We start from the raw sequence: 19752 nt of genomic DNA on the forward strand, positions 1-19752 counted from the left end.
GACGTCTGGGACACAAAATGGTCTTTATGACATCGACCGTCTGGCGCCGCAACAAAAATCCTGGTTATGGGGACAACACGCTCCTAGGCCTTTCCATGGGTGATGAGGATATTCCTACGTTTCGTATGTTAGGGAGGTGGGGTTGTTTTTAAGGGGCTGGCTTCCCAGATGTGGCTGTGTTGAGCTAAAGAGGTACACACTCTCGAATTCGCCGGGTTTACAGCTGGAGAGATACGAAATGAAATATCCGTCTCTTGTACAGTCAGTGGTAGGACTTGGTAGCAAATGAGGTCGTCGCGATCATCGGACCCAGCGAATCCGTGGAAGCAAGCGAGTGTATACTAAGCATGTTACGTTCTAAGACGCCCACGATCGACAGCAAATCTTGGCTTCGTGCTGCGCCACAACCAAGCTGCGAACGCCCCCCGAGTGTTGTCGATATGCGTTGGTATCACACCGTGATCGAAGTCAAAAGGAGCAACGGACCACCGAGGCGCCGACCGTCGATAAGCGTAGCCATCAAGGAACGAAAGGAAGAACAAGAAGGAGAAGGAGGGGTCCTTAGGAGAACGAAAGAAAACGAAGAAGGAGCATCCAGCGAGGGTGGGGAAGGAAGGCGCGATCGAGAGGGCTAGCGGTCGCTCCTGCTTGGGCGACGGGCGACGAGCGACGAGCGTAGACGTCATCCGCATCCGTCACCCGTGCAACTGATGATTTCTTCCTTCCTTAACTATCGGAGCATTACTCCATACTCTCCTCCTGTCCAAGCCTTCACCCTTGCGTCCCCCTTCTGGCTCCTTCATATTCTTTCTATGCCTATCCCAAGAGCAACGAACGTGTAACTGATGCGAGTTCTCACGGCGGGCCGATCCATGCAGTCAGCCTGATTGACACACCCCACAATCACCACATCTTGCTCACGCAGCAGGCCATTGTTCTGTTCTCCTGTTGATCCCTACAATCAGCGCTCGATTGTTTCTGTCATTTTCTTCTCTCACCATGGCCATGCCACAGTCACCGTCCCATGAGGGTTACGGCCCCGTGCCATTCCCCAGTAACCCAGCACATCTAGACCGCGGCTATGGGTTTTCCGGAGAGTCTCGACCAAATTCTTACCTTGCCAATTCGATTGTGCCCTCTGACTTCGCGGTTGTGCAACCCACAAATCCCATGAATCACTCACAATCAGCTTATCCATCGCGCTTCAACGAGGAAATCGACATGTCCCAACGAGGGAGTTTTCTTACAACCGACGGTGCGTCTGGAGGCGCTGGCTTGCAAAGAAGCGAATCGCAAATGTCTCATAACAGCGCGACGCCGTCAAGGGGTGGCACACTGAAGAAGAAACCATCCTTGGGCAGGAAGGCTAGCCTGGGACGAAGTGGCAGCAGGCGCAGCCTTCGCGCCGGCAGTGTAAGGAGCCTCAATCTGGGAGAAAAGGAAAAATATGTCCCCGAAGACGGTAACAGCGCTTTCTACGTCCCCATACCAACAAGTGGCAGTCCGACAGAAGAACTTGCAAATCGCTTTCAAGGTACTTACTTCCTCGCTTGCCCTCCCGCTTTCTTCAATGTTAAGACAGTCGCTGACTTGTGTTTTAGCTTGGCGCAAGTTACTCAAGGACCTCATTGTCTTCTTCAAGGAGATACAAAAGTCGTATGAGACAAGAGCAAAGTTACTACTCTCAGCTGGTAATATTATAAACAACACATCTCTGTCGCCTACTTTTCTCGAGTCTGGTGGATTGGGAGATGCCGCAGAAATTTTGCGTGATTATCACAAACAAGGCCTTGCAGAAGCCAATAAAGCTAAAGAAGTTGAAAACGAGGTCATCCTTCAATTGACTGGTCTCAGGAGTGACCTTCAACAAAAGACCAAGGAAATCAAAAGCTTGTCCGGAGATTTCAAAAACACTGTGGACAAGGAAGTGGACGGTACGCGAAAGGCAGTCCGCAATCTGCAGGAAAGTTTAGGCCTCGTTGATGTTGATCCTTCTGCATCATCTGGCAGACATGACCCATTTATCCTCAGGTTACAGGTTGATAAGCTAGTCGACAAACAAATCGAGGAAGAAAACTATCTTCACAGAGTATGTTCCGGTTGTCATGTATTGATTGGAAATGTTGGCTAAAAAGATTTAGGCATACTTGAATCTGGAAAATTCCGGTCGTGAACTGGAATCGATAGTTGTTGGCGAGATACAGAAGGCTTATAATGCCTATGCTAGTATCCTGAAGCGCGAATCGGACGTGGCCCTGGATGCTGTCGAAAAACTTCGAGCTGGCCCCATCTCTATGCCCAAAGACCATGAATGGAACAACTTCATCACAAACAGCGAGCAGCTCGTTGATCCTAGAATACCCGTCCGCAACGTTGAGAACATCACCTATCCCGGAAAGGATCACCCGGCAGCAGCTGAGGTTCGATCCGGTATGCTCGAACGCAAGAGCAAGTATCTTAAAAGTTATACTCCTGGATGGTCCGTCCTACCTTCTTCCAACCTACATCTCCGCGATTGTTTTTGGCTAACCTCAGTTTGCGGCTTTATAAACAGGTACGTGTTATCGCCAACCCATCTACACGAATTCAAGTCTGCAGACCGGATAGCTTCCCAGACACCAATCATGTCGCTTTACCTTCCGGAACAGAAACTAGGTTCACACTCGCAGCCTGGTTCTTCATCCCATAAGTTCATGCTTAAAGGAAGGCAAACCGGTGCGATGCACCGTGGCCATGCTTGGGTATTTCGAGCAGAGTCTTATGACACAATGATGGCATGGTTTAATGATATTGAGAACCTTATCGAGAAGACCGGCGAAGATCGGAATGCATTTGTAAGGCGTCACATTCGAAGTCTGAGCGGAAATAGTTTTCGAGCAAGTTCGATAAGCAGTGATGGGGTTATGGACGAAGACGAAGCCGATCAAACTCCTTATTCTAGCCAGTCGGCTGTCCTTCAAAGGGCTTCTTCAGTTAAAGGAGAGCCGGCACAGCGCCCGCGACCAGGTGGGCGTTTCCCAAGTGATGTACAAATCGACCGACACTTACAAGCTACCATGTCGCTTTCTAGTGGAGAGAGCTCCGGTGCTCGAGAAGTTATAGTCAATACCGCTGCCCTCCCTGGGTCTGACGTACCACACACATCCGATGAACATAATCAGGATATGGGCGATGCTACAGTCCCCTCCCATGGCCAGTTGGCATACCGACCGGCCGATGGAGAGTATAACGAATTTTACGGAACCTGGAGTGGAACAGATCAAGAGCCCGACCATCTTTCCCAGCAGGAGCAACTCTATCGGCAACAACCTGCGGCATCTTCTCAGCCCCCTATTGCCACAAATAGCGAAGCAAAAAACGAGCACTATGCCGATGTTGATACCCTAGATCCTGCACAAACTTCAATATATGCCGCTGGCGGACACATACTCGATGAAGATATATCATCAACCAGGAGACAGGAGTCTCAACGATCACGAGAAACTTATTCTACACATTCAATGACTGCTTCGATCCCAACCTCGGAGGCAACTTCTCCACTATCCGAGAACACTGCTGCGACCACGGCGACACGTCCTACCCCAAAACCCAAAGAAAGCGAGTCGACACTTGGCTTGCTCAAGATGCCCGGAGACTACCCTCGCCCTGCGGCAAGCTAAGGAATGAGCATCTTTTGCGGGCTGGCCGTTGAATTTTATATATATCATCCGTGTACGTATACGCATACGTGCCTTCGTCTATAATTTGTTCGGATTTCAAATGCTTCTTGTAGTGTGCGCTGCCGAGCTTCACGCAATTGCTACACTTGCCGGACAGCCATTCGACACACTTGTCAAGTTCACCTTCCTATCTCCACAACTCCCTTTCCCTGATTGGAACAATGTGTAACATATCCGGATTCCAATTATTTCTACTACATGTCCGCCTATTGAATGGGCTTGCTTGGACTTATCCCTCTTTTCTCATATATAGCAATCTCTTCTGTTTCTTCACTGCTTAGTACCTAGCTATCCTTCTTTTCCTTCATGATGATGATTTTTGTATATAGCCCTCTGGCTTCACGACATGAATTGATTCACTGCTATGTTGACGACCTCAAGAATCGACTCCAGGCTCGGATTCAGAGCTACGAATACCTTAACGTAAGAATGAAAAGAATAGGTATTTAGGTAGAGATGATAAGATAGATAGGTGTATATGTATATATATATATATATAAAATTTCTTTTCTTTCAAACTTTCTTTTTGTGGCCCCCTAACAACAATACAAGATCTCAATCACAAAGAACAAATAAGCCAAATTCAGGCATACTCTGGGGTAATCGTACACAAATACACCGTGACCTTTTACATTGCGACCTTGGAAACCTTTTTTGACGGAGAGCAAATCCAAAGCTTTAAGAAAAAGAAGAAAAAAGGAAAGAAGAGAGCTAGGAAAATAGCAACAAAGGTACGGCCGAAATAGGTGTTGGGCGTGGCCAGAACGTCAATTCTTTCTTTTTTTGCCCTAGCCAGAGGAGGTAGCATGGAAAAATACGATTAGCTCACGCGCACCCCTGAAAAAGAGTGGAAAGTATGAAGAGAGTAACAGAATCGAGCCAACATAACCTGCCATGTTTTAAGATTACATCATCTGATCCTGTGTCATGGCAGCGGATTCATCCGCAACATCTCCAGCATCTGCAGGGCCCGATGGATGGATATATCTGACAAATGTGATTCCCAAAGGACGACCACCATATTGGTAACCGGTGAATTTGGCTAGACAAATTAGCAAGTCTGTTAAAAGAGAGCCGAGCCGCGGAGGGGCTACACCTACAAATTGCGGTTTCTGCAGTTTCGGCATTATCAAATTCAACAACACCAGTCCCGCGAGAACGACCATTACTCTCGTACTGGATCTCTGCCCGTTCAACCTTGCCAATAGTGGTGAAAAGATCTACTAAATCTTCATTGCAAGTCGACCAGGGAAGCTGTTATAACTTTGTTAGCAGCCCACCTCCATGCATTGGGTTCAGCCATGATACTCACATTGCGGACATAGATGGTCGCGCTCTTGTCACCTCCCGAGGTAGCGTAGTCAGTGAAAGGGTTTGGTGGTCCAGGCGGAGGGGCAACAGCAGCACCAGCACCAGCATCGTAGCCACCAAAACCACCACGTCCGTAACCCCCTCCAAAGCCACCACGGCCACCAAAGCCACCGCGACCACCGAAGCCACCGCGGCCGCCAAACCCACCACCGAAGCCGCCACGGCCACCAAAACCACCCCCAAAGCCACCAGGAGCGCCGCCACCAGCGTAGCGGTCTTCGCGAACTTCAAGGATTCTTCCTTGCCAATCATAGCCGTTGAACTGCTGGATAGCCACTCTAGCATCATCAGCGGACTCGAAGACGACGATACCAGAACCCTTTGGACGGCCGCTTGGGTCGCTCAAAACGTCTGCGCGAATGACGCCACCTTGTTGGGCTACAAGATTCTTCTGGTCAATTCTGATTTGACATATACCAGGAACGTTAAACAGTCTACACTTACCAGCTTGACGGAAGAGATCCTTCAGATCTTGCCAGCCGACGTTGAAAGGAAGCTATATTTAGTTAACACATGCCAAAGCACTGTAATCAATGCTGAAACGGTAAATCTGGAATGTTGTCACGGGAAAGGAAGGAGACGAACATTTGAAACGTAAATTTGTCGCCCCCCAGCGCCAGGCGGACCACCTCTGCCAGCACCAGCATCTCTTGAAGGTGGTCCAGCAAAACGAGGCTCAGCTTCGCGATCCTACAAATGTGGTGTAAAATTTAGCTCTTCCTTCCATCCACGTGACCAATTTTTGGCAGCAATTACCTCGCGAACATAGACTAGACGTCCCATGAGGTTCTGATTGCTGAGTGTATTCACTGCATGCTGAGCTTGCTCCCTCGTTGCATATTCCACAATGCTAAACGCAAAGCATTTTAGTTACGTAGTCCAAAAACGGTGATTTTCGAGGGTCTCGGTGATGGCTTACCCGCAGCCCTACAAATTCCGGACAGCCATGTCCCAACCCGTCAACCCAACAGTCCATCAAAGTAACCAAAAAAGAAAACCAGCCACATCTACACGTTGGCGCCCACCTTGGACATTCCATTCGGAAGTAGCAAAACATCGGCAAAGAGGACTTCTCCAGCTATAGACCATTGCAAATGGGTGCAGTTAGCAATGGTATCGAGGGAAAAGATGGGGAAGTGCTCACCCTGTCTCATAAAATCTTTCAGATGATGCCATTTTACATCGTAAGATAGATTGCCGACATAGACACGGCGGTCTTGCTGAGAAGAGTCTCGGACGGTCTGCATCATTTGCTCTCGTGCCACTGAACGATCTTCAAACGATCTACCTGATGGCGGAGCACCGCGCCCACCGTAAACAGAGCCCGAGTGTCCTCCAGAAGGTCCACCTACACCACTCATGGGCGATCTAGATCTACGCTCGCTACGGCGATAATCGTCACGACTGCGAGAGCGACTGCGAGAGTATGAACGACGAGATCGACGAGGGCTTCGCGACCGGCGACCACGATCACCACGTGGAGAACGAGACCTCTCGCGCTGCGTACGGTTAGTAATTTTTGTCAAGAATATAAATATTTAAACAACATCCAAAAAAGGGCGACGAGCGCATTTGATAGAAAGGCAGCCAAAGGAAGGCGCCATTGCCAGTCTCTCCAGCGCGACAAGGGATAACTATGCGCTACATTCGCTGACAGTATGGTCCGTGTTTATCGTGTGATGACATATTGGGGCACCTAGAACCTTCAGCGATGCAAGAGGCGCATGTGGTGAAATCAGGCCTTGCAAGTCGGGCCGATTGCAGGCTTAAGGTGGCAAGTTGCGAAGAGAAGATTCATGAATCCTCCCGATGAGACGAGCAAGCATTTCTTTCCATCCGTCCGAGGTTCTGGGCTGAAGGGGGAAAGAACGCCAAAGTTGTATTAAGAAAGCAATAGCCACTTACTTGGTTTGGCCGATAAACGTCAGCTGTGATATTCAAAATAAAGCGTCAGTAATTCGTTGACAAGAGTATAAACGACCAACGGAGACCTAATAGAATGCAGACAAGTGCAGGCAGATGATGATTTGAATAAAGGTCAGGGAGTAAATCAAACGAGTCATTCAGATGGGCGTCACTTCCCAGACACAGACAGCAGGTAGTAGAAGGATCACCTTGGTGTTTTCTCAACTGCATGTACCGAAGCCGAGACAGGGAGAGTGGGTGGTGGGCTAGACCAGCCCACTATATGGGAGGGGGGTGGAGGGGAGAGAGAAGAGAAGGGGGGGCGAAGGGCGGACTTGGGTGACCATGAACGAACAGTCTGAGGGATTTTACCTGTATGGAAGACAGGACAGCAATGCTAGAAAATCAAAGTGAAGAAAGCACAACTACTCCAATATCTTGAAGAGCAATGAATGAAGAAGAAAAGGAATGTGTGAAAGACAAGGGGAAAAAACAGTCGAGTGTGGAAGTAAAAAAATTAACGCACCCATGATTATTATTTGTGCCGAAAATGGATACAAGAGCTTGCGGCGCTCCCTCCGTTCAGGTCTGAGTTAGAAAAGGAAAGGTGGGAAATGGTAGAGGCTGCGCTGCACGTTGGGAGTGAGCAGATGATAGAGGAAGGCACTTGAGTGGGCGACACAAGCAGCCCGCAGAGCGCTTGTACGTCCTAGACGTCAAGGAACGGTCCCTGTGGACAGGGATCTCAGGCGAATTGGGGTCTAGCGAGCTTCGACCTGTAACAGGGCTGGAAGTTGTGTGTCAGTAAACCGATACAAGTATGACAGTGGGAACGCGCGCGCTACCAAGGTACAGCGGCGGGACGGCAGATTCCTTTAGTATGGGCCAGGCGTACAGTGTACATAAAACGAAGAATAAGCAACGAGGGGGGTATGCAATCAATCACAGCAGAGAGAGACAAGACGCCTTTGGGAGCAATTAGCTGCCGCTGCCAGATGGGCTAGAATCTCCTGCACTGCAGGCTTCGGCCGATTGGCGAGGATCTGTTTCCTTGTGGGAGCGACAAGAGGGGGCTTGTGTGGAATCAGGCGGAAAAAAAGAAAGCAAAGCCATTAAGCTAGGCTGTACAGCTGCGCGTGTGGTTGACGCGTAGCAAGTCTGTTTCACCTCGCAGCGACATCCGAGAGGTCTGTCTGGGCCAAAAAGGGCGACGAAACAACATATGATGCACCCACTGACCTGAATTTCTGAAAGTTCCTTGCTTTCTTTGTTTTTCTGTTGTGTTCCCTCCCCTGCTCGATCGCGTTCCGGCCAAGAGTCAGTCGTCAGTCGAATAGCAGGCGTTGTGGCGGTCCAGCAACGACAATAACCGGTTAACTTCCAAGGTTGGTTAATTGAGGAGAATTAATGAGATCAGCAGCGGCGGCCTCGGCGACGAGTTTCGCCGACGCCCTGTCGCTAGCGAGCTTTTACGGGCAGGTGCCAGGTGGGGCGTGCCTTCCTTCCTTGTGGCCTTGGGTCCTTACTGCTTAGGCTGCCCACCAGCGGTATCAATACCGTACCAGGTCTCCACGGCAGCTGATTGGCCCCGAGCCTAGTTACTAATTTGTCATGAAATGATAACATGCACTATCAGTTGCATGCTTCTTCTCGCCATGGCTGGCTGAAAAAGCGCAGTCTCTCCCGCTCCGTGTAGAGTCTTGGTCTGTGTTGTTTGACCGTCAGTTCTCCTGTAAAGCTAACACTCATGCATTAAGCCTGAATGCCATTATTGATTATGCCCTTTGTTTGCTGCGACCTCGAGACCCACGCAGATAAATACTAATAGCCAGTGGTTTATGAATTTACAGCACAAGCATAATTAATGCATAGCCGCTAGTAAAATACATTCGGATACGGCACTGTGCTCCGTACGCATGCCCCACCCGGAACTTCTTCCGCACTTCCTCCGCAGCGGCCTTTCCGTGATGGGGAAGGCCTCTTGCCCGTTTGGTATCAACATATATTGGGGTACCTGCTTCATCCTCACGGCCTCGCGTTACTTCGATGTCGTTCCATGCAACTTCAACTTCAACTTCAGTTCCTCGTGCGAAGCAGCGCACCTCGTCGGAATCTGCGATATCAAATGCTTCATTCATTATACCCTCCTAGCCTTCGTTGTGTACCGGTTTTGAGAAACGAACAGAATTGCTTGAGCGACTGAACTTCGCCCATGGACTAGAGGGCTAGCTACATACTCACGTCAAAATTCCAGAATGTTTCCAGCCTCTAGGGCCTCTGAACCCGAGCGTGGAGGCCTTCGTGAAGACAAAGTCTTGCATTCAATCGTACTACCGTCCTTCACCGCAGCACTTTTGGAAGCATCCAATCAGTATCTTCAGCGCCCAGCTCTACCAAAGCGGCCTGGTATTATTTTGTGGCAGATGTGCTGGTAGATAGACCGGTCATGCATGTAGTCGTCTGTCCAATGACACATGCTTCTACGGCTTTTTGACCTTCGAAGGGTTACAGCTAGCCTATCGATTACCTGGTGGATGTCCCCTTCAGCCTTGGAAGATTCAGAATGCCTGTGACCCGCAAACCCTGCTTCGCCGAGCGACTAAATTGGTATCTCTCCGTCATCGGGGCAACTCTGGCACACCCTAATTACAACCCAACGAAAGGTTTTGGTCGGTCATGCATCCCTAGCTGAAATACTTACTTTACTCCGACACGCTATGTCGACGAATCAAAGCCTTTGGTACCATACGTTTCAGGCAAGGTCTGGCAACGAAATCGATTTTCTTACAATTTCCTGTCTGCTACATGCGCCGCCCGGGTGTGATTGCGTAGTCAACGACCACTGGATCGAAGATGTTGCCCTGTAAGTGCTCTAGGAAGCCTCCCGATCGACGTTCATTTGCTTGCCTTGAGAGGAATTTAGATTTCCTATGGAGTATGTCGTGGTAAGTCGTGACCGATTTGTTTTCGAGGTAGTTCAAGTCATGCCGTTAAACGTTTCTTTGTAGCATGCTCGATACCTTACGAATATGTGATGTCTAAATGTGAAATGGTCAGTGCAACATATCATTACAGATAAGCCCTCCACTATCTCTCACACAATTCCAGCTAACGGTTACAGCAAATAGCACAAACAGGAAAAAGAAACGACCAAAGTAATGACAACTAGACCAAATCAGGGATCGAAACATAAAGCACATTTCAAATTGTCATTAATTTTCAAGCATTATCTTTTCATGTGGCTGTTAGCCAGCCACAGTGTGTCGCTACATAGAACCGAGCAGGTTCTCTATTTGTTGCCTTCTGAGTACGTGTTCACGTCTACGGGCCCAATCTTGGCCTTGAGCCACTACGACGTCTCGGTGTATACACCCTGGTCCGTCGTCACTCGACCAACGCGATATAGCTATGGAAGAACCAGTGAGAGCCTCCCAGACCCATTGTCTCAGAAACCCGCTGCAGCCGCGCTAGGGAGAAAGCAAATCCTTCCAAATTATGCCGCATGCATGAAATAGCAATCCAACCCCTGTCTAGTCTCGTCCAGGAATTTCTCCATGGCCTCTTCGGGAATCCCGGTTCAGAATTTGATCCACTTTTCCGCATTCTCGCCGTTAAAATAGGTCTTGCACTCATGTTCGAACTATGGCAATAGATGGCCGGTGGTTGGTGAAACCCCAAAGATCCTTGCCATTTGGCCCCTTGTCAAAGTGTATCCTGACAGCACGCAGTTAGTTTTCCGGCGTCAGATTATTGGCCTACTTCTGTTTCTATTGCGAGCAACGTACAAGACCAATGTGGTGACGGTGATACGATCGATATGCCCTGGTTGACAAAGCTCTCAGTAGCAAGGAGTGTGTTGTTGATTGCTGCCCAACCTATGGGAGAAAAACCGCCTTCTTGCCTACAGAGTGTAGTCCTGAGTCACTTCGACCCATATAATTGCCACATCTATCATCCTTTTTTGCTGCGCATGATATACTAATGCGTCCGTGCATGTGTGCATATGTTGAAACGTATCAGAAGTCTGCATGACTCGGTATGTGCTGAGATAGATGCGCATGTCATGCAGAGAAGGTCTGTCGCCGCTCATGTAGGGAATTTACGTATGCTTATAGCGAAATTGCGGGGATTTTATCGTTTTGTACTTGCAGTGGAGGTCAAAACATACGGCCACGGAGTACTTCGTCTCTTGCGAGAGGATTACGTACTAGTTATTAGGTAGGATTAGCATTCGCGCACCGAAACTTATGGACTTTGGGACCTTTCTGGATGGATTATGCTTCTCCTGATAAAGAATTCCAAAAAACTGGCATATAGCAGGACTGCTCTTCTAGCAAGATTTTGCATCGTCAATAACGCCATCAACATGACCAAGCTTGTGACAGCACCTAAGATGTCAAAGAGCTTAGGCATCTGCATAGTAATAGATTAGTCTACGAGGAACATCATCTTTGGAAGGTAGTCCTATCTACTAGGTCAAAACTAACTTCATTTACCTAAGAGTCATGAATAGCAAGGACAGAATCATCGTGCTGGAGAAGAATTGTCTTAGGAGTTAAGAGAAAAGAGCAGAGTTCTTGATTTATCTTGCTGTTTTGATATTGGCAGCCTGAGGATCCACCGGACAACCTACGGAACGCGGCCAATCATGGCGCTCTAACCTTTTCCACCCGTCAAACGTCAGGACAACCGCCAATCTCACCAGCTTGAATTGCAATTGAATTATCTTTGGCATACGCGAGAACAATATCCTTTGTCCTGTATTGCGGGGAAGGTAGTGCGTCAACATGGCTTCCTTGTGTAATTGCCGGCCAGGTGCCAACACGATCATTGCTGCGCAGGCTTCATGGAAATCACTGCCAAAAACCGTGGCTTTCCAGCCATCACGCAGATTCATGAGCACTCAAAAATATGCATCTACATCTCGACAAACCCGTTGTCAGGTGCTGCGCTCACCAGCAGCATCACTCCCCCCTCAAACCCGACCTTACCATTCGAGCCTCCACGCGCCGCTACCGACTCACGAGTACACCAATTCTCAAACAGCGATTCTATCGGCCGCCCTGGAGCATATTTCCGAACATGGTTTTACAAAGGACGCATTGATACTGGGTGCTCGCGATGTGGGATTTCTCGATGTCTCGATACAACTGTTCTCAAGGCAAGAAATGGATCTCGTGCTCTACTGGCTGGCAAGCAGGCGTGGATTGCTGCGGGCGAAAGTGCAGAACGGTTTATTTGAAGGACAGCAAAAGAGTGTGGACGAGAAAATCAAGACCCTTGTGCTTGAGCGACTGAGAATGAATAGCGAGATCATTCATCATTGGCAGAATGTAGGTTCATTCATACAATTCTTTGGCTGTCGTCCGATGATTGTTCGTCATACTGATAGCGCATCTTATTCATAGGCACTTGCTCTCATGTCGTTTCCGTCGAATATCCCTATTTCGCTTTCCGAGTTGCACGCTCTTTCATCCGATATCCTATATCTGGCCGGCGACGCCTCCGTAGACAGCTCCTGGTACACCAGACGTCTCTCGCTATCGACAACTTATGTCAGCGCCGAAATGATCATGACCAAGGATTCGACTCCTGATTTTACGCATACGGAGGATTTTGTTGAGCGACGCATTCGAGATAACGCGACAATTGGGGGAAAACTTGGAGATGTGAAATCGTACTTTGGGTTTATGGCTGGAACTGCTGTCGGTCTAGGTAGAAGCTGGGGACTCAAGATCTAAGAAATTTCTGTCTTTATTCTTTCGGTCGTATTTCTCTCCTCAGTCTACAAGGTGTCTTGGTTTTGTATTGGCCTATAGCTTTATGTATGTTTGATAGATTAATACCACGAGGGCACATTTTGACATATGGAGAATCGCTCCATACTATCGATCAGTTGTACTAACAATGGTAATTCTGATCAAGCTAGAGTCTTTATTTGAACAAAAGCCGACATGTTCAGGGCGTATCTATGCATTTATAATTCGAATTGTGATGTCACGATGCAAGAAAATGAGATTTAATAGGTCACGTGGGTACGCGCCTCTCGCCGTTTGATTTTACGCGTTTACCTCAGCGTCTGCGGCAAAAGGAACAGGAAGGCCTTGATTGCAATTGTCCATCCTGCACTGAATCCTTGCTGTAGACGCAAGAATCATACATTCATCATGCCGCGCCCTCAGACAGAGGAACTTTCCCAATTCGAAAAACAACGGCTCGCCAATATCGCGGAGCGCGATGCTCTCCTCAAAAAACTCACACTTGAAGCACAGTCGACAGGCCTCTTCTCAAAACCGTCACCCAAGCCCGGAAACAGAGACAGTAGCACCGTCTCTAGACCGAAAAAGAAACCTGCACCTCGCGTGAAGAAGGAAGAAAATGAGGCACCAATCGTACGCCGCATGTCATCTCGCCTACGGGGTCTCACGGCAGATAGCGAGGTCGCAAAACGAAAGGCGGATGAAGCATTTGAGGAGTCGCAAAGAGTTGAACGGGAGAAACGATTGCGCAAGTCTGATTTCTTCACGCTTGACAACATGCTGGTTTCTGGTCAGAAGCTGACCGGTGATGCGCTTATTGGCATTGATGTGGTCACTAAGGGTGTTGCGAAACCCTATGAGCGTACATTTAGCGATGATGATGTTAGAAAGACGACGGATAAGGATCTTAAGGTTCTTAGAGAAGAAATGAGTTCCTTGGAGTTATGGGATCAATGGACACCAGGTCGTACGTTGCTACATGCCAGAGTCAAAGGGGAAGAACATCTAATATGGCTAACACGATCAATATATATTTGTAGGTATCAAAATCACCCCAGAGCGGATCTATACAATGGCTTTCCACCCATCTGAAGCGAAACCCCTGATATTTGCTGGAGATAAAATGGGACATTTGGGTGTGCTCGACGCATCACAGAAACGGCCAGAGATTGCTGTAGACGAGGAAGACGAATACGATGAGCCCGACCCAGCAATTACAACCCTCAAACCGCATACTCGCACAATTAGTTCAATGGTCATACAGCCGCATAAGCTCACTCACCTCTACACGGCAAGTTACGATAGCTCGATTCGCGAAATGGATCTTGAGAAGATGACGTCCGAGGAGAAATATGCACCAGAATCAAGATCTATTGATGAGCCCATATCGGGCATTGATATGGCATCTGACGATCCTAACTGTCTTTACTGGACAACACTCAGTGGACTTTTTAACCGGTACGACCTTCGTTCTCCTAATAAGCCCATGTCAGTGGAAGAATGGCAGCTTTCTGAAAAGAAGATCGGTGGCTTTTCCTTATTTCCATCCCATCCGCATTTCTTTGCAACCGCAAGTCTAGATCGCACAATGCGATTATGGGATATAAGGAAACTGTCTCATTCGAACCCTGAGTCGATAGGCGAGCATGAAAGTCGACTGTCTGTATCGCATGCAGCTTTCAACAGCGTCGGGCAAATTGCCACCTCGTCTTATGATGATTCCATCAAGTTATACGATTTTGGGAAAAGGGGCATTGCGTCCTGGAAACCGGGTCATAAACTCAATGAAACCACAGAAATGAAACCTGATACGGTAGTGAGGCATAATTGCCAGACAGGACGCTGGGTCACCATGTACGTTATGCTTATCCCTCCCCCTTCTTCCTTTCTTCCTTTGATTCGACTAACATACCCATCTACAGTCTCCGACCACATTGGCAACAGAATCCGCAATCCCCAATACAGCGCTTTTGCATTGCCAACATGAACCGTTTCGTCGACATATATACGTCGAATGGCGACCAATTGGCACAGCTAGGTGGCGATGACATAACTGCTGTCCCTGCAGTTGCGGTCTTTCACAGAAGTAAGAACTGGGTTGCTGGAGGGACCGCAAGTGGGAAGGTCTGCTTGTGGATGTGAAAAAGTAATCGTCAGTTATCGATTTATCACTTCGTATCCTAAACATCATACCTGTCTACTGTACTTGAGTGTCTAATTGTTTGAAAACAAAATACCGCGTGGGCGCAATTGTTGTAAATCGTTGGACTAACATATGTACTTAGCATGTGAAAAGAGATGATTCTTCTGTCTTTTGATGCCATAGTGCGAAACCAATCTTGATAAAAACACCAAACAGCCAATATTTGTTACAACCCAAAATTCCTTTTGAAAAAAAAAAAAAAAAAAAAAAAGAGGGGTTTTTATTACTAACAACATGGCCTATGATGGAGAGAAGGAAATCATTTAAACGAAGAAAAAGAAAAAAGTCCACCTTGATATTCAAAGGGGAAAAGAAATGGCAAGATAGGTAAGGGTATCCAAATGAACATAGATGCTTTGAGAGATGAAAATATGGAAATATCATAAAAGAAAAGGAATATGCATTAAAATCGTGCAAGTATATGTATGGTGCTCTCGAGACGGGGAGAGAAAAGTGCGCAAAATAAAACCCCATAGACTATAAAATATATTCGATTAGAATTCGTGTGAAAGAAAATCATAAAAAGCAAACTCACCTGTGAACTCGTTTTAGTACCCACGAGACATCTGATTAGTTCTCGGGTGGGTTTAACATTGAAAGGACGTGTTTGAACTCAGTTATGCATTGTTTAACAAATCCTTGTTCTTACGTCTCGATGGCCCTGGGACAAGGTCGAGAATCCGTAGCTTGTTTGACGACTCCTTTCCTCGGCTCTTCGGGTTTTCTGAGTATTCCAACGAATACTGTGATGAATTCCTAGAGCTGGTAACACTCTCACGAGGTTCCGAAGACCTACCCACTGCGAACGGCAGACGATAATGCTCCCAAGTTGCGGACGAAGAGCTCGGTGGTGTGTCTTCATCACCGTCTCCAGCAGTGTCGGTTGACCGGCGTGGAAGTGATGGTCTCGACGGAAAGTAGCCAATAGAGTTGCGATGGTTGGAGACGATTGCAGGAGCTGTTAGTGGTGTCTCGGTAGCGGGGGTGGTCGGCTTTGAGTTGTCGTCATAGAAAGTTATGGATCGGTCCATCGATTCCACTAATTCCTCCCATTTCATTTCAAGATTTCCGCTTGGCCGTTCGGCTTGCTCTGCCTTGCCAAAGCATTCCTTCGTCCGTGACTGAAGCTCTAGAGCGAGCGCATGGAACTTGGCTACACTTGGATCAACATCCTCCAATTCATGTAGCTTTTCAGGAGCTTTTTGTAGCCATAATTTGGTAAGTGCCGCAAAACTTCTAGCGTGATCAATAAGGAAAGGAAGACTTGGAAACCCTTCACGAGATGTCGCAGGTAACCGGCCTAAGATCTGAATGGGTGTGGCATATTGTGGCGTAACTATTTGCGCCGGTCTCTCTGCTGGGATCGCACAGATGGCATCCACGAACTCCTTGAAAGCGGAACGGTTTGAAAGTAGAAATTTATTCATGGGTTCCATCCACGGTTCTTTGCTACCAAAGGTTGTCATATTTGCTAACCCTTGAAGAGCCTTGGCAATAAGTGTCAAAGTGCGTTGAGCACGAGGTCGTGGGTGATCTATTCATATTTGTTAGGTGGAAAAAGAACTCTTTGAAGCGGGAGGTATAAATTTTACCTTTCAATAAACCAAACAGTTTAGGATTCAGGATGGCGGGACAGAAAAATCGAAGGAACAGGAACCCCGAGACGCTGCTGTAAGTAACTGAGCGTAAGAAATCGCCATAACGGTCCTCCGCACAGGCTCTCACATGTCGGAAAATACGTCGAAGCTCCGGAGGACATCTTGAAGCCGAGGCCGCAATTGATTTCCAAAATAGGCTGGTGAGCCCAATAAGGTTCCGCCAGTTGCGTTCCAAATCATCTGTCCGGTTCAAACGAAGCTTGACAGGATCCACCTCGCAATCTGGGTCACTTTCATCAAGGTCACGGATTCGTTCCCCAATCGTTTCCTCAAGATAGTCCTTCCCTAAGCGCCTCATATGCATGTCGACAGCCTTGGTCAGTAGAGAGTTCCCTCGAAATAGCAGGTTGGCTTCGACAGTCGCAGAGCGCCCAAGGTCTCTCAGAATAGCCTCGCGGTCCTGTCCAGACTCCTTTGAGTCGTTCGAATGTAGCCTTGTGGCATACCGGAACCGATTATGAACGGTTGTACTGGTATCTCTATCAAGCCCATCGATTTCATCCTCTACGAGGGCTGAAATCCAATCTGCGGCTTGGCCGGATACCTGGAAAATGTTAAGGAGGATTTCAGACATGCGGCTAAGTTCTGTTGGCACGAGTTGAATCATGTTTATCGTAAGGTTGTTCGGAAACGTATGAAGAAGCTCTGACATAGGCTCGTATTCATGAGACATCAAGACAATCATCTCCTCTACTCGGATTTTCATGTACATATCCCCCAAAACCTGATCCCTGTCGTCGATGATTGCCCACCACTTCTCATGGTCAACTCCTACTTCGAGGTCATCTAGGCGTAGATCAACTCGACCGGAGGTTGCGTCATGCGACGCCAACTCGAGATCATCAAGAACACTCAAAGAATTCGCCTGAGCATCGAGATTGTAAGGACCATGAGCAATAATCGTCCAGTCCTTTTGTGCGGGGTTTAAGGTTTTCAAATGAATAGATGCATTAGAGAGAATCGGAGGTAAATCGTAGAAGGAAAACTCTTCTCTCCAAAAGGGGTTTGATGTCCTCTGTTTAACTGCCGTTTTGGCTCTTGTTTCCCCATCCAAAAGGACCTCGGTGTAGTAATCACTAACATAAGCCTTATTGGTAGGATTTGTAGGTTTTTTGTTTTTCGGCGAATCGTCGTTGCCACTGTGCTTGCCCGTCAGCCTTGCTTCGGTGATACGAAGTGACAGCGTTCTCTCGATCCGAAACATATCAGTTGTTGACGTGGTTGCAGGGTTGACCAGGTTCTGTGATCGATTCGGATCGTCGCCAGTAGCGGTCTCAGGTCCGTACAACTCCGGTATGGTAAACGCGCGCAAGAGGACAAACCACACCTCAAATAAGACCCTGCTCTCCAGGGAAAGGAAAACTGGTCGCGAGACAGTTTCTGATACAGATAGCGCAGCATATTGAGGATATATAGCAATGCAATATTCATCACCCAAAACAGATGGTTCCAGTTGTTGAATAGCACATCGAGATAATTGCGAAAGATGAATGACTGCCAATAGCGACACATCTGTTTCTGTGAATAGCTTGAAATGGCCATTTTCCTGTAATGTACAGCTCACCCTCTGCCATGCTGAGGAATAGGATTTTTGTTGTCTGTATGCAGCAGATGGTTGCCAACCAGATTCAGGACGCGCTCCAGAAGCGCTTGGTTTTTCCCAGAGGTGCATTTTTCCAACTTTGATTATAGCTGCCTCCTTTTGTACTGTGCTCTCGGAGTTTCGTCGCCGCTCAGAAAAGCGGCGGTCGCCGATTGCCACCGACTGAGGCTTTGTTCTCTTATTCTGCACGCCTTTCGGGCGTATAGGCTGCCAGCATAATAATGCTGCTAGCCACGAGTCGAATGTTTCGTTGACATGAGGCTTAAGTTGGATACCCAACCCTGATGAAAATGTCGAAACGCTAAGATATGTGGATTGAAGCTCGGTGTCAAACTGTGTCTGGACATGACATCCCCGAAGATCAGGAATCAAGGTCTTTGCCATGGCCACTTCCCCCTTAGCTTGATAGATCAAGCTACCGGTGGCAACGTTTATTGCACAGTAGCCAGAAGTCCATTGAGTACTTGTGGCAGTTCGGAAGGATAGAATACCATGCATTCGTCCGCATGTTGTCTTCATCAATTGAAGGATTTTGGCAGAATCAGCATTAGATAATGGGGATACGAATGCAGCCGGGTTCCTAGAAACCCCCGTGATCATCGCAGGCCCACCCGAGGGTGCTTTGGATGAGCGTTGTCGAGTACTGATTTGGCCTGAATTGGTTGGGGATTGTACGACCGAGGGGTAGCCTATAGACCCTACGGATTCCTCAGAAACTTTCGGGTCTGTGGAAGCCGCTGTAGTGTTCAGCGAGCCAATCCTATTTCTCGCCCTAGACAAAAATTGTGGCGATATTTCGCTCCTTTGTTCCTCCAAAGTAGTCGTCCTTGATCGAGCTCGCTGGTTTCTCAGATCACTTGATAGGTCATCTGTTTCGATAGCAGAAAGATAGGGACTAAACTCCCGACGGCGCTCCCAATGTGTGTTCCTTGACCGAGCGGTGGAGCGCGGAGAGACACTAGGGTTGGTGGACAAGTAGTCGGACTCAGAAAGAGATGACTGGTTACCGACATCAGACGCAGAATCCGGTGTAACAGTTCTTATACTTCCTTGCTGAAAGTTGTCCGGGTAGACTATCCCGTGTCGATCCTTTGATGACGATTTCTTACTTGGTCGTCGCTCAACAGGGCGGCTATGGATCCCATGTTGAAGCGAGTTTCGCCGGAACCCATTGGAGCGTTCTTGTTCCATTCTCCCAACTCTTTCTTCAAGCTGGATCCTTTTTTAACTCCACAAGATATACCCACTGGATGGCCAGTCTATGCTACTCGCCGTGCCCTAACAGTGGAAGGTTGTCAACGGGACGCATGGAGTGAAATGCGACACATTGGTCCGGGTCGGTGCGCGTGAAATATGCTTGACAGAGTACGCTTGCGAAGATGTCGAGGGGTTCCGCGACCCAGTCAGGCTCTTCTGGATTGCGCTCGTGGTCCAATTCGATCAATATCTAGTAACCCGCACTTTCACATCAGTCAAAGCATGATTTGCGACATTTCGAAGGCGACAGAATAAGAAGCATTGACAGCAACAAGCA

The 19752-nt window shown here is 48.1% G+C and overlaps 5 protein-coding genes across 5 annotated transcripts; 3 read left to right on the forward strand and 2 right to left on the reverse strand.

The window, feature by feature from the left end:
- Positions 1–999: 999 nt before the first annotated feature.
- UA08_00637 (hypothetical protein) lies at positions 1000–3659 on the forward strand (the record flags this gene model as incomplete). Its single annotated transcript, XM_020260465.1, has 3 exons — positions 1000–1534; positions 1602–2089; positions 2142–3659. 3 exons carry the CDS (start codon positions 1000–1002, stop codon positions 3657–3659), a joined length of 2541 nt encoding a protein of 846 aa, XP_020123988.1.
- Positions 3660–4624: 965 nt separating this feature from the next.
- UA08_00638 (putative RNA-binding protein) lies at positions 4625–6451 on the reverse strand (the record flags this gene model as incomplete). Its single annotated transcript, XM_020260466.1, has 9 exons — positions 4625–4761; positions 4820–4973; positions 5032–5468; positions 5535–5586; positions 5676–5780; positions 5847–5940; positions 6010–6017; positions 6116–6168; positions 6235–6451. The coding sequence occupies 9 exons, from the start codon at positions 6449–6451 to the stop codon at positions 4625–4627; spliced, it is 1257 nt and encodes a 418-aa protein (XP_020124099.1).
- A 5331-nt stretch (positions 6452–11782) lies between these two features.
- UA08_00639 (hypothetical protein) lies at positions 11783–12736 on the forward strand (the record flags this gene model as incomplete). The annotated part of the gene is made up of 2 exons (XM_020260467.1): positions 11783–12328; positions 12404–12736. 2 exons carry the CDS (start codon positions 11783–11785, stop codon positions 12734–12736), a joined length of 879 nt encoding a protein of 292 aa, XP_020124100.1.
- A 426-nt stretch (positions 12737–13162) lies between these two features.
- On the forward strand, positions 13163–14896 carry UA08_00640 (DNA damage-binding protein cmr1; the record flags this gene model as incomplete). Its single annotated transcript, XM_020260469.1, has 3 exons — positions 13163–13721; positions 13795–14608; positions 14677–14896. 3 exons carry the CDS (start codon positions 13163–13165, stop codon positions 14894–14896), a joined length of 1593 nt encoding a protein of 530 aa, XP_020123829.1.
- Positions 14897–15574: 678 nt separating this feature from the next.
- Positions 15575–19390, reverse strand: UA08_00641 (hypothetical protein; the record flags this gene model as incomplete). Its single annotated transcript, XM_020260470.1, has 3 exons — positions 15575–16491; positions 16550–19271; positions 19328–19390. 3 exons carry the CDS (start codon positions 19388–19390, stop codon positions 15575–15577), a joined length of 3702 nt encoding a protein of 1233 aa, XP_020123828.1.
- Between the last annotated feature and the right edge of the window lie 362 nt (positions 19391–19752).

This window comes from Talaromyces atroroseus (assembly GCF_001907595.1).
Source record: "Talaromyces atroroseus strain IBT 11181 chromosome Unknown scaffold_0, whole genome shotgun sequence".
In the NCBI taxonomy this organism is placed as follows: domain Eukaryota; kingdom Fungi; phylum Ascomycota; class Eurotiomycetes; order Eurotiales; family Trichocomaceae; genus Talaromyces; species Talaromyces atroroseus.